At 35.0% G+C, this 14,780-nt stretch overlaps 2 protein-coding genes across 5 annotated transcripts in view; both read left to right on the top strand.

Annotated features, from left to right (window-relative positions):
- The window catches only part of B3GALT5 (beta-1,3-galactosyltransferase 5), a 39,800-nt gene extending 29,589 nt beyond the window's left edge, over nt 1–10,211 (top strand). The window contains exons 3-4 of one of the 2 annotated variants that reach the window (XM_058185886.1): nt 187–1,174; nt 10,076–10,211. In XM_058185886.1, coding sequence (XP_058041869.1) covers nt 187–1,143 — 957 coding nt within the window. In that variant the 3' untranslated portion in view covers nt 1,144–1,174; nt 10,076–10,211. Of the gene's footprint in view, nt 1–186; nt 7,311–10,075 lie in introns of those variants that run through there. The other variant, XM_058185884.1, reaches the window with a different exon arrangement.
- The window catches only part of LOC131199763 (beta-1,3-galactosyltransferase 5-like), a 41,161-nt gene extending 29,593 nt beyond the window's left edge, over nt 1–11,568 (top strand). For 2 of the 3 annotated variants that reach the window (XM_058185882.1, XM_058185883.1), the window contains exons 3-4: nt 7,328–7,429; nt 10,076–11,568. In XM_058185882.1, the coding sequence (XP_058041865.1) occupies nt 7,385–7,429; nt 10,076–11,026 (996 nt within the window). In that variant the 5' untranslated portion in view covers nt 7,328–7,384 and the 3' untranslated portion in view covers nt 11,027–11,568. Of the gene's footprint in view, nt 1–6,260; nt 6,319–7,327; nt 7,430–10,075 lie in introns of all 3 variants that reach the window. The other variant, XM_058185881.1, reaches the window with a different exon arrangement.
- Nucleotides 11,569–14,780: the final 3,212 nt, after the last annotated feature.

The raw sequence follows: 14,780 nt of genomic DNA on the forward strand, positions 1-14,780 counted from the left end.
GACCTAATGTAGGGATGTGAATCAGTGAGTGTCCAAATGCATATAGTTCTCAACATCCTACATTGTTGGTTACTGTCTGATTATATACAGAATCGTAGCTCAGTGTCAGCTTCGCTCATCCTTCTTTTTATATCAGTGGAAGGAATTCATCTTTTCCATGTAGCCCTTTTTTTCTTTTTTCCCTAGATGGCTTCCAAAAGACTCAGACAAATACTTTTTTTGACAACCATGCTGGTCTTTGCTGGGTTATGTTTTTTGATCAAGTGGACTTCAGTTGGAATATGCAACTTCTCTCAGACCAAAACTGAGGACATGTTTTTAAAACAAGGCAGTGGACATTTTTTGTTGGTACCTCATTCAGATTGTACCCAGAACCCTCCATTTCTGGTCATTCTAGTAACTTCCTCTCCTTCTGATTTAAAAGTTCGCGTAATAATCCGTGAGACCTGGGGCAAAAAAAAATTAATAGCAAATAAATTGATTGTAACCCATTTTCTTTTGGGAACTACCTTGAACCCTGAAGAACAGGTTGCTGTGATTAACGAGAGTCTGAAATATGGAGACATCATCCAGAAGAATTTTATAGATGCCTATTATAATTTAACATTAAAAACTATGATGGGCATTGAATGGATTCACAAATTCTGCTCAGAGTCTAGCTTTGTAATGAAAGCAGACTCAGATGTATTTGTAAATACTTACTATCTGACCGAACTCCTCCTTAAAAAAATCCAAAATACCAGATTCTTCACTGGCTTTTTAAAACTAAATGAGTATCCAATACGGAAAATATCCAGTAAATGGTATGTGAGTAAACATGAATATTCAAAAAATGCATACCCTCCTTTTTGTTCAGGGACTGGCTATGTTTTCTCAACAGATGTTGCTACTCTGGTATATAGAATTTCTGACAAAATTCCCTTTATTAAACTGGAGGATGTATTCATAGGCTTGTGCCTTGCTGAACTTGATATCAAATTGGAAAACCTCCATTCCAAGCCAACCTTCTTCCCTGAAAGGCTTGAATTTTCACCTTGCCGCTTTAAGAAAATTGTGATGAGCCATTTTGTGAAACCTTATGAGCAGATGATCTATTGGAATGCACTGGAGAAATCCATGGATGAAAAATGCACTGATGGCTGAAATCCTTCTGAACTGGTGGCAGATGGTTTTGGTGAGGAAATGTGTCAAAATTATCTTCAACAGGCAAAACTCTGAAAAACTCTATTTTTTTCCTTAGAGATTTCATAGTTCATTTAGCTTGATATTTTCCAGTCTCTGCAAATGGTAGAATGGATTTTAATTCCTAGAATGCTTAGCAATGGCTATGCTGCTGGGGATTTCTGGGAACTGAAGTCCAGCCATCTTAAAGTTGGGAAACACTGATTTAGCTAAAATGGTTTTGGCTACACTATTTTGTACAGCAATCCTGTGTTCGTTGGCTGAGAAACAAGTCTTATATTTAATTGGCTTAATTAAATTGCATAATATTTGCTTTTAAGGTTGCAAATTGCAAATCACATTTCCTCTAATAACATTAGCCTTTTGAATTTAACCACATTTTGTTGCTTTTATCAACAAATATGTTCCACCGCTGTTACTAATAATGTTATGTAATGATGTCTGGTAAAGATCCTCGGAGAGAGGGCAAAGAGATGCTGCCTAGGGAATGGTCAGATAAGAGACATTGTAATCTGTGGTGGTAGGGTGGGGTAAGAGGCTCAGAAAAGACCCTCCCTATTTCTAGGATGTAAAGGAGGTGGGAGGAGAACTGGATTTTCAAACTTGCAAAGTTCTGTTAATGTAATCTAAGAATAAAGTAGAATTAATTGATCTGATTGTTTTCTGTTTAGTCTATCTGGTAAGTCTGATATATTAATACAAATCCAGGATGCTATAATGTTAACATGTAGTTAACATACATTTGTAGTTTATTTATTTATTATTTATTATTTATTATTTAGATTTTTATACCGCCCTTCTCCCGAAGGACTCAGGGCGGTGTGCAGCCAGATTAAAACAGAACAATATACAAATTAAAACCATAGTTAAAATAACGTATTCTATAAATGGCCAAAAATTAAAACCGTCAAATTTGACCCGTAAATAAAATACACCAGTTAAAATTATTAAAATTTAAAAATTTAGGATATTAAAAATTAAGCCAGTCATTTTATACAAGTAGTCCTCAACTTACAACAGTTTGGTTAGTGACCGTTCCAAGTTACAGCAGCACTGAAAAAGTGACTTATGACTGTTTTTCACACTTACAACCGTGGCAGCATCCCCATAGTCATGTGATCAAAATTCAGACGCTTGGCAACTGACTCATATTTATGATAGTTGCTGTGTCCTGGGGTCATATAATCACTTTTCGCGATCTTCTCACAAGTAAAGTCAGTGGGGAAGCCAGATTCACTTAAAAACCGTGTTACTGACTTAAGAACTGCAGTGATTCACTTAACAACTGTGGCAAGAAAGCTCATAAAATGGGACAAAATTCACTTAACAACTGTCTCACTTAGCAATCTAAATTTGGGGGTCAATTATGGTCATAAGTCAAGGACTAGCTGTATTTATTTGATATAAATAATATTTGACCATTTACTGGATAATCATTCTAAGTCAAGAGTGAAATCCAAGGTTTTCCAGAGTTGAAAGTTTCTATTAGCAGAATTAGGAAGGAGAAGGTATTTCTTTCTCCTGCAGCCTGCCCTCCCCTCCTCCCACCTGCCACACATCACACTTTTTTGGAGGATGGGAAAAACTGTTCCAGTAGTGAAAGGTAACCTAGGGAGTTGTTGGGAGATAAGAAGAGAAGAATGGCCCATTCGTCCTCTAAGGGTTGGACAGGGTGAGGTTGGAGCCTGGGGACTGTATCATTGGATATAATGGAGAATATGGGTTGAGCTATCAGTTTTTTGGTTTCAAGTCTGATAATGTTTTTATTATTGTTGCTGTTATTATTGAGTCATCCAGAGTTTGTTGGATGGTTATATACATCTTTTGAATATATAAATGAATATGTAGAAATATAGGTAAAAACAAAGAGGTGTAATTTTTTTTAAAAAAATGTCCCAGTCATCTGGGACAATTGAAACAGTGCATTTAGAATTCAGATGTAAAGTTCTTCAGCCATTGCACATAAATGAATGATTCTGTTGATTCCAATGAGATGCTGAACAATTACATTTTTAACTGGCAAATGTTGAATATCTTTTCAATTTTTAGCCAATGAAGTGCTGTAACATCTATTTTATTAAAACAAAATGCATGGGTGAAAATTAAATGCTTGTAATTTCCACCAAACTTACTTCCAAGTTGGCCCTTGGATCGAATTAGATGTACAGATATTTGTGAAAAACCAAATGTACAAAATATTTCTTTTTTTAAATGGGCAAGTCCGATTACTGACAAAGAAGAAAGTTTATGTGAATCAGGAAAATGGTTGCTATTAACATGTTTCAACATTGGCTTTTAAGCTGATTTGACTTGAAATGTTCAAGAGAGCAGCAAAGCTGGTACCATTCAGAGTCAATACTGATTTACAGGAACTAAAATCCAAAGTCTCTATGTTGGGGGAAAGTATAATAAATATTTTAAGAAGCTATATATATATTTAAAGGTTTAATGTGGTCCTTGACCATGTCTAGTTGCAGGCAGGTAAGGCAGGCCATATTTATAAGAACTCATGAAAAAGAGTTTAATTTAAGAAATAAGTAACTGTATTTTAAGATTGAACAAGGATTGACTAGGATATTTTGGGCATCTAAAGTAAACTAACAAACAATTTGAGTAGAAAGGATATTTTATACACATAAAAATATCATTTCCAAATATTCATATCAGAAGCTTATATTACATTGTTTGTCAGAAACGTATGTTCTATTATGTAAACATAGAAACTGTAATGTTTAAAGTATGTTAAATAAAATGTTTTTTCTATTCTTGGATATTACATTGTATTGCTTTGGGCTGCTTATATTTTCCTTGAGCGTTTAGTTGCATATTTGCATTTTGCATTTTTTTTTCACATCCAACCTATGTATTATACATCATTCAGAGTCTCACTATAAAATTCTTGAAAATAAAATCTCTAATGATGTACCTGGGTTCTAAATGTGATTCCTAGGGCAAGGAATAACAGCAATTACCCCAATTTAATTTAATTTTTCAGATTTATTCAATTAAAAAAAGAATTGTGCTTTACTACAAAATCTCCATTCTAGTGTGTTTCAAGGAAAACAATATTTTTTCAGTGGAATATAAATGATTGAAATGACATCTTTATAATTCATGCATCAAAATTCTTGATGAGAAGGAATAGCAATTCTTCCTCCTATCCTTCAAGACCATTCCCTCTTCCTACTACATCTAAGCATCTTTTCTTGTGTTTCATCTCCTAATCTTCCTCAGAAAACCGAAGCTCTTTCAGATTGGTGTTTGAATAAGGGCATTACCCATTAACCAAAAGTAAGAGGTTGCGTTCCATATTTAAACTGGCCAATTTCTTCGACAGAATATTTCTATTTATAGAATCAAAGCTACAAGGACTGCAATGGACACTTATGCACCCTCTCCACTCAGCAGCAGCCCTTCAATGCTTGCACCACTTGCATACAGTAGGATATGAGAAAATTCAAAAATAAAATAGTATGTAGGTATATAGGTTAGAAATGCATATAAGTAAAGATATAAAGATATAAAGATATAAAGTAAAGATAGTGGAGAAAAGACATGCTGAAAATGTAACAATGATGTGTTAGAATAAATCTTCTTTGTTTGAGAGCCGTTAGAAAGAAGCCCAGCTATGGGGTCATTCCTTAATGCCAGGACAATAGAGATAAGGAAGACCTATGCTTGCAAAATTTTATGGGTAGAAATAGGGAGGTATTGGTAGTAATAGGAAGGTGTTGAAAAACATGTAATTAAAGAGATGATGTTGTCTCTGAAGGCGACACCGGATTAGTGGGGATCAATCACTGGGTCCATGTAGGAGGGGCATGGGAGGCGTCATGATAGGGAACTAAAAAATGTGACGCTTTTGAAATTTCAGGTGTGGCTTTCTGGCTCAAACTCCTTGTTGAGATCTGCTGAGATACCACCCTATTTTGCAAAATTGATTTTAATAAAGTCTCTTTGTTTTCATCGACCCATGCTTGTTGGTTGAATTCATTTCCAACAATACCCACCTCCTCCTGGCAGCAGCCATCCCTAGCCATGCCATGTCTCAGTGGCCACTTGTACATGGCTTCTTCAGCCCTGCTGCACTCAGCCTACACTTCACTGGCCACTCACACATTCTCATGCACCACTCTGCAGCGGCCACTAATCTGTCTACAGGTCTGTTTGCAAACGATCTGGGACTTGCAACTTCCTGATGATTTTCCCCACTGACTTTGCTTGTTGGAAGCCAACAGGAAGTTGTAAATAGCTTCTTGCTTAATGACCTGCAATTCTCAGTTAATAATGGCAATGGAGAGTTTTGAGATTGCTGTTGCTAAACGATGCAGTCATATGACATTGCCCTTTACAACAGCATCCCTTAGAGATAGAAATTCCCACTCCAATTACCATTGTTAACTGATAATGTGATATTCAGAAACATCAGATTTGGAAATTATTTGAAGGGAAGAATACCATGAAGTTATAAAGTCTATAGATTAGAGAAACTGAAAACAACATCTCTGAATTCAATGGCAAACTACTATTGCAACTCTATCCCAATACCCTACATGCATGTATGTATCCATCAGCATATGGATTATCAGAAATGGAGTTCAGTCAAAGCAATATTTATTGTATGTTGAAAGTATTTGTATTTATGAATTTTATTATGATTTTATGACCTGGAATTTCAGCTTTATTATTAGCCTTTTAATAAAGTGATATCAGCATTTTAGCATGGCATCCATGTCTCCTCTTGAAGTTCAGGAAACCATATCTTCTTTTTAGCCAAATACATTTTTTAATATGCAAAAACTAGTCAATTCATAAGCTAAACAATATGGAAAAATATTCTGGAATCCATGAATGTTGCAAGTGTTAAAGAAACAAGCCTGGACACGAAACATAATTTTAAAAGTGTCTGTCTTTTTTCATTTCTAATTAATGTCTTTTATTATTTGATTTATTACTTTCTGACACATCACATATACCAAATGAACGTCTCATTTGTTTCTGACTCTGTATAAAAACTTGACCTTCCTTAATAAATAATTTTCGTTTTGCCTGAATTACTTGGACCTTCTTATTTTCAGGTGGGTGAAGAAGATTCTTATCAGCTCCATGCCAACCTCAGGGTGCCTCAGTTTCTAGGTAACAAAGTTGGGGGTCCCCTATAATCCTATTTAGGGGTCTCCATGATGGAATGGGGGAGGATCAGAAAAGTTAAGATGGTGGCAATGACATTGTGGTGGAAACCCAATCTCTTTTCTTCATGTCTTGCATGTGACTTGCAAAAAAAAAAAAGAGCAGGGCTTTGATCACCCAGTTGTGGCTCAATTTTGACTTTTTCTGATTCTCTTCCAATCCTGTTCCCAGTTATTGGGAAGTAAGTACCTCTGAAACATGTATGTATGTAAAATGTATGTATATAAAGAGAAGGGGGAGGGAGAGGGAGGGAGAGCAGGAGAAATTGATTAACTTCTGGTGTAAATTGCCAGGTAATAATTACAGAAAACACCAATACCTAAGGTGGGAGGCAACAGATTAGAAAAGACTGTAGCTCAAAAGCATTATTTTCCTTTTAAGTATTCAACTCTCTTGTTAAGTCCCAAATATTTTGTGTGAAATTAGGTCCTGTGGAAAGCCTGTATAGTATAGGTGTGCCATATATTATATACTGTAGATCTATGGATGAAAACTGAGATAATTATAAAGATTTCTTTTTCTTCGCCACCTAATAATCTTTGTCCACTCACCATATTTGACCCTCTTTTTTTACCTCTGATTCCGTTAACTCTTTTTAAAAAACAAGAATATTATCATATCCTTAAAACACATTTATTCATCTGCGCAGGACTGGATTAGTTTTTAAATTCGTGGGTTTTAATGGGTTTTAAATGGGTTTTTAATGGGTTTTTAATGGGTTTTATTATTTGCTAAATTTTAATTGCGGCCTAATTGAATAAGTTTTTTAGTGGTATTTTAATAGTATTTATTTTGTAATAGTACTGTTTATTTTATCTGCCTGTAAACCGCCCTGAGTCCTTCGGGAGAAGGGCGGTATAAAAATTTAAATAATAAATAAATAAATAAATAAATAAATATCCTGAGTCTGGGGAAATTGTTTTGTGCTGACACAAGCTTCTACCTGCTATTTTAGGCAGCCAGGCCCAGATTTCCCATCAGGAGGCTCTTCTCTTCCTGGGAGAGAAGAAAGATGGTTTCCCCTGTCCTGAAGAGACTTCAAGCGGCTACAAAGAAAGTGGGTTTTTCACTCTCTAAAAGGCAATGAGCAAAACATTAAAGTGTAGGGATGGATTATGAGGGTGGGCCGGGGTAGAAGTGAAGGGCTTGGTGGGTTGCAGAGGCTTGGTGGGGCCTACTGTAACTAGGCCTGAAGGGAAAGATTTATGGAGCTAATCTCTTTGGAAAATTTTACTTAGAATTTCTCTATAGAGAATCAGAGGAGGAGGAGGAGTGCAATTGTGGCCAACATCTCCTGTAAAAGAGATGGTAAAACTATACAGATATTCTGTTTTAATGTTCAAGAGTACAGGTAATTCTCGACTTACAACCTTTCATTTAGGGACAGTTCAAAGTTACAACGTCACTGAAAAAAGTGACTTATGACCATTTTTCACAGTTACAACCTTTGTAGCATTCCTATGACCCCATGATCAAAATTAAGATGCTTGGCAACTGGTTCATACTTACGACCATTTGCAACCTTTTGACAAGCAAAGTCAATGGGGAAGCCAGATTCACTTAACAACTGGTTTACTAACTTATCAACTGCAGTGAGTCACTTAACAACTGTGGCTGGCAAGAAAGGTTGTAAAATGGAACAAAATTCACTTAACAAAGGTCTCACTTAACAGAAATTTTGGGCTAAATTATGGTCATAAGTCGAAGACTACCTGTGTATTCCTTTCTGATTTTTTTTCCTTTGGTGGCTTCTTGGCTTCATTTTAAAGCCAGTTGTTTCTTGCCAATCACTGAAAACTACTAAAACAAAACCTTAAGTTTTTTTCAGTGCATCTTTAAAGATATTCATTCAGGAGGATGAAAAGATTATATTTGCATTTAAGGTGCAAGTTTTAAGTATGCAGTTAGTTTTAGGGTGGGACAGGTGACATTCATATACATACAAGGAATTCTTGTAATTACCTTTTCCTCCCTGGTAGATATGAAAATATATCTTGTGTGTAGAGTATACACATTTAAATAAGAGACCCAGCTTAAAGGTCCTTTTATTTCTGTCTGCTTACTCTTAACTTGAAGGAATCAATTTTGAATATAGCCCCCACTATTGGGATAAGCAAATCTGTGAGCTCAATAAAAACTTACTGAATGTATTGATTTATTTAATATGTGTGTGTGTGTGTGTGTTTGTGTGTGTGTGTGTGTGCGTGTGTAGCTCGGATCTAGCAAGACTCAAGAGTGGCTTATATTTTCTTCTTACAGTAAAAATGTTAAATATGGTATAATAAGGTAACAAATTGTGGCATAAAATAAAACCAATAAACTTTAATAAGAAGGAAACTAAGGCCATTGAAACAAAAATATTATCATAGAATATCTTATAGAGCTTTATTTTAGAAGCCAGGTTTTAACAAGTTTCCTAAAACAACATGGTGGAAAACAGCCTGATCTTAGGTGTAAGCTGTTACCCCCCCAAAAAAAAGAAAAGAAAGGTCCCTGTAGATGGCAGCACCTAAGAAGGGACCTGGAATGAGTCTATTCTGTTTGATCTTATATGAAAGGCAGAAGGCATTTTTAAAGCCATATAAAGCTTTAAAGACAACAACCAGCCCTTTGAATTGTATTTGGAAGCTGGCTAATAATGACGGTAGTCCTTGACTTCTGTTGCTAAGCAAAGTTGTTAAGTGAGTAACTCCTGATTTTATAATTTTCTTAGTTGCTAAACAAATCACTGCAGTTGTTAAATGAATCATATAATCATTAAGTGAATCTGGCTTCAAGCATTGACAGAAGCTGACTGGTAAAATCACAAATGGTGATCATATTATCCTGGGATGCTGCTACCATTATAAATACATTTTGGTTGTCAAGTGCCCAAATGCTGATCACATGACCTTGGCCTCAGTGGTGGGATTCAACCAGTTCACACCAGTTCAAGTGAACCAGTTGTTAAGTTACACACACACGCGTGCGGGCACACACACACACACACACACACACACACACACACACACTATCAAAGTGGATTCTGGGCACTGCGCTGCAACGGAGAAATGGGCAACGGGATGGCCAGCACGAGAGAAGGAAAGGCTGCTTTCCCTCCTCCTTCCCTCATGCCGGCTGCTCTTTTGCCCATTTCTCCATTGCAGGTAATGCCCAGGATCCACTTTGATGGAGGGTGGGGAGTAATTTAACAACTGGTTTGGCCAGCGTCAGGTTGGCCATTGTGGGAGGCTCGTCCTGCATGTGTGGCAGAGCTTGAGGACGGGGATGGTCCCACGTCAGCCAACCTAACCCTAGGTGAACGGTTGTTAAATTATTTTAATCCCGATGCTCTAACTGTTGTAAATATGATTACAGATTGTAAGCCACTTTTTCAATGCTTTTGTTTTATATATTTTCTTAATAATGTGATTCTAGCACCATATTTTGTCATTTTTTTAATCAGCAAAGTTATTTATATTCTCATAATCCTGTTAATATATTGCTTTGTTTGGATTTCAAATTTACATATTGCAATATAAATTTTTAATCGATCTGTATCTACCATCCATGTTTTTATTGTTTAACTTTACGTTTTATTGACCATTTCATCACCATTAGAAAAATGGTTTTGAAGAGTGGCAATTAAAATGGTTTTAATTAATTAATAACAGAATATATATATATGTATATGTGTATATATATTAATTTTCTTCTTTTTCAGATTTCTTTCAAGATACAGTTTCTTAATTATCTTCTTTTGTTGGTCCTGGCTTGTTTGATCACAATCATCGTGTTGAATTATGTTATCACATTTATTACAAAGGAAAGTTTTTTGGAATTGCCTGATATAAATTGCCATAAGAATCCTCCATTCCTAGTAATACTGGTATCATCAGAACTTGGTGAGAGTAAAGCCCGGATGATAATTCGTAAAACATGGGGAAAGAAAAGAGTATTAGCTGACAAACTGATTGTAACATTTTTTCTCTTGGGAAATCGTTTCTGGCCATATAAACCATTTAATGTGACTATGGAAAGCTTACATTATAAAGATATAATCCAAAAGAATTTTATCGATTCATACAATAATTTAACATTAAAGACTTTAATGGGCTTTGAATGGATTCATAAATTCTGTCCACAAGCTACTTTTGTAATGAAAACTGATTCTGATATGTTTGTGAATGTCTATTATCTGATAGAACTTCTTCAGAAACGAAAGAGTACTAGCCAGTTATACACAGGCTCTATAAAAATTAATGAAAAGCCAATAAGAAATCCAGACATAAAATGGTATATAAGTGAAGAGGATTATCCAGAAAAAGTTTACCCTCCCTTTTGTTCAGGAACTGGTTATGTTCTCTCCTCTGATGTTGCTAGTCAAGTTTATATAGTTTCAAAACATATCACTGTTCTTAAGTTGGAAGATGTTTTTATAGGTATATGTGTTGCAAAACTTAAAATCCAACCTGAAAAACTTCATTCAGAACCTGTCTTTTTTCCAGAAAAAGTTGTTTTTTCTCTTTGTCACTACATGAAAATTGTTACAAGCCATTTTACTACTCCTAGTCAAATCCTTATGTATTGGAACGCACTGGAAAGATATATGGATGAAAAATGTTCAGATGATCAAAAACCTTTACAACTAGTTTATGGGAATTATGACGAGTAAACTTGATTAGGAGCATACTGTAATTCACTTGTACTATGGTTCTGTTGGGGTCTGTTTAGAAATCAATCCCATTGAGTTCATTTGGATTGCCACCCGCTTAAATGTCTATAGTTTTGTAACTTTTCTTCATGTAACATAGATTCACTTACTATAAAGATTATAAACTGTATTCTATATTTATTTAAATAGCACCATTGTTGTGTACACAGAAAAGTTTTCTCTTTTAAGCATTTTGAAATTTTCCAGTAGAAAGATAATTTAAAGGTTTTTTTCACTAAAGCTAGTGAAGAAAAATGTCAGATATTGTTAATTCAAGGAGATCAGCAAATGTAGAGATTACCAACATTTTAATAGAAAACAAATAGATGCTGAAATTGTATAAGGTACTAGAGAAAATGAAAATTAGTATTTTTCATAAAACCACCAAGTATTTCAGAATTTTGGCTTAACAATGGCCAAGAAAAGCACTGTTCTACATATTTGTCAAGTTCTACATTTTGTGCTATTATAATATGCTTCTGTAGAACTTATAAATAAATCAAATAAACCAATAAATATTTATTTATAAATAGTTATTTATTCTTTGCTTTATATATAAAAATGTGTAGCTTTTTCATATGATGTATACTCTTTATTTTTGACACTAACTTTCTTTAAAATTAAAATTAACATAGCTAACTTTTTATCTATTTGTCAAGTCAGAGGTTTTGGATAGCAGATATTCACTACACTGAGATCTCTTGTTCTTTCAAGAAAAAAAAAACAATGTTGAAAAATAAACCTTCCACTGACTGTGAGTAAAACTTTCTATACCGTTTCCACATATCCTTTGGAAGCAAACAATTCTATACAGTATTAACACTTAAATCATAAGAGCTCAAGTAAGGAGTGTGTCAGCACACTTATTTCTCTCTCACCCAACTCACTTTGTGTCCTGGCTTGAGAACTAGCAATTAACCCAGTACCCAGAAACACTTTTCTGAGTTTCTGCTTTTGGTAGCCTAGCTGTCTCACCTTTCATTGATGTCTCACCTTTCATCAGATGTCTCTGATCTATCTAAGATATGATTAGGATATTGACCTAAATATTTTAGGAATATCTCTAACAGAGGTGGATCCCAAGTTTTCCAGAAATCCCTATAGACACTGTTTAACTCAGAATAGCTCTGCTAAAACCAGCTCCTAGGTGTCAAGAAATATCTCTCACAGATTTTACTTCAAGATATCTAAGTTGATTTTAACAGAATTATCACTATTAAACCTTGTGCAAAATCTTTCCATCTTTACTAAGATTTGCTCCAAGATATCTTAAAATTATTATACTTTACTCAACTTGATATGATTAGCCATAAGATTCAAATACTTCTCCTTTAAGTTTGGCAAGCTGTTGACCTATTCTTCTCTAATCTTGTATGATGTTAGGTATAGTAAATGTTTGCTACCACATCCTATTTCATGAAGAAAAACCAGACAGGAATTGCTATTTACAGTATTATAATGTTGGTAGATGATTTGTAAAACAAACAAAATAAGATCTTGTTTCTTGTTAGAATCTGACTTAGAATTGGTTACAAATGTGAAGTTGATAAGTGATTAAAGGGTTAAACATGAAAAGTTTGACAAGCTATTACCACTTAAGGAAAGGAAAAGGGGAAGTGTTTTTAAATATTTCTCTTGTACTTGAGCTTCTCATACCATCCATTGTAGAATTCTTTAATATTTTATCAATCTCACAGAGAGTGGACTAGGTAAAAGAATGCTGAGGAAAACAGAAAGCACCAAGTACCCTGACCAAGTGATGAACAGGATCTTTTTTCTTCAATATCCTATTGGCTCATTTGTCCCACTGATTATTTTTTTTAATCTAATTTTGTCACAACAGTATACATAAACATTGTCATAAGTAAAAAACATATCATGAAAAAATATATATATATATAAGTAAAGAATATGCATTAGCTATATTAATTAGATATAATAAAGGGAACAATAGGACAGGAACGGTAGGCACTTTTGTGCTCTTATGCACGCCCCTTATAGTCCTCTTAGCAATGGGGTGAGGTCAATAGTAGATGGTTTTTGGTTGAAGATTTTGGGATTTTGAGTAGAGACTATGGAGTCAGGATGTGAAGGTCTCGTCCTCTTTTCCCAATGTCTTCATTTGTATTAGCATCTACATCAACTTTCTTCAGCATTTTCTATTAACTCAACAGCAAATTTTGAAAGAGAACAGGACAAATGAAATGTACCATAGGTCCCTACATGTCTGGGACAAAACAAAGGTTTGTCTTTTTGATATGGCTTCATGGTCAAGAAGATCTTTATAGCATAGCAACAGAAGAGGTATTATCAAGCAAAAAAGATTTTATGAACTGTAAAGCCTGAATTAATCTGCTATGCATAAGGTCCCACAACTATTATTCCCAAATTTCAACACAGAGGCATATGATGCTACTGCTTCATGTAATAAATAAGAGAGAGAAAAACCAATGACCAAGTTTCTTTCTCTCTCTGTCTCTCTTTTATATAGCTATCCATCTCCTTCAAAAGGGGACTCTAGGCAACATACAATGTATGATATATGCAAAGAATACTTTGCCTCACCAGTCAATTAAAAATCATATAGTCTGCATTCTTATGATGCCAAAACCAAATCAATTCCCCCCTCACAGATGCAACAAAACTCCCCTTCATAAGAAGTACACATTCACTTATGTTGTGTGATGCTGTCCAAATATTAAAACAGTTTTTTCCTTCTAATTCTTTAGTTCCTAGCGCTTTATTATTTCTTAACAACTAATGTAATTCATTCCAGAAGAATATCTCTATAATCATTAATTAAAGTAATGTCTAATTTACTCACACTTTCCCTTCCATGGATGGGCAGCCTTATCCTTTTATTTTAGTTATTTGTTTCTTCAATTCACAAGTTGCATATTAAATAAATATTGTGATTTTTTATTCAAATCTACACACAGATACACACACAAAGGGCATGGTTAAAAAAATAAAATCTTCCTTGGATAAAACTCAGTTCCTAGTGATGTGAGTATGTCAATACTGTTTTCTTGACAATAGTATAGAAGTGGCTAGACATTGTCTTCTGGAATATTTTTTAACTTCCCTGTCTTGCATAGAACTCTGGTATTTGGTAGTTTCTCATCCAAATGCCAACCAGGTTCATCTTGCTTAGTTTTTCAGGATCAGCCAATTAATAACATAAAACGTTTCCAAAATAGGATCTAGATATAGATCAATGAGGAACATATACGATCCTTCGCTTATTTTAGAAAATGAATAATGTATTAATTTCAAAATGCCACTATTAGTTTATATAAAATGTCTATCCTGCTTTACAATTAAAATAATTCCAAAGCAGGTGTTCTGTTCTCCTTTGCCTCCGTCTGAGTGATGGTTAATTAGCCGGCACTATCAGCTCTGGCAGCAAAATAGCGAGCGTCTGCCAAGTCTCTCAGTTATCTCCCTCGACACCGATGAGTCACCCAGGAACAAACTTCAGCTCTTAGTTACTCAGTTGATTTGCCTGCTACGAAGAGGCACAGCAGCTCTTGCTGCCTTTATATCCTGTGGGGTGTGGCTCCATGACTCAGCACTTCCTAGGCCTGCCCCACCCCTGCTTAATTAAGAATTAAGAATTAAGCCAGTCCCGCTTGGATGAACAAGTACGTTTTCAATTCACGGCGAAAGGTCCGAAGGTCAGGTAATTGACGCAAACCAGGGGGAAGTTCGTTCC

The sequence above is a fragment of the Ahaetulla prasina genome, chromosome 5 (genome assembly GCF_028640845.1).
Source record: "Ahaetulla prasina isolate Xishuangbanna chromosome 5, ASM2864084v1, whole genome shotgun sequence".
NCBI classification, from domain to species: domain Eukaryota; kingdom Metazoa; phylum Chordata; class Lepidosauria; order Squamata; family Colubridae; genus Ahaetulla; species Ahaetulla prasina.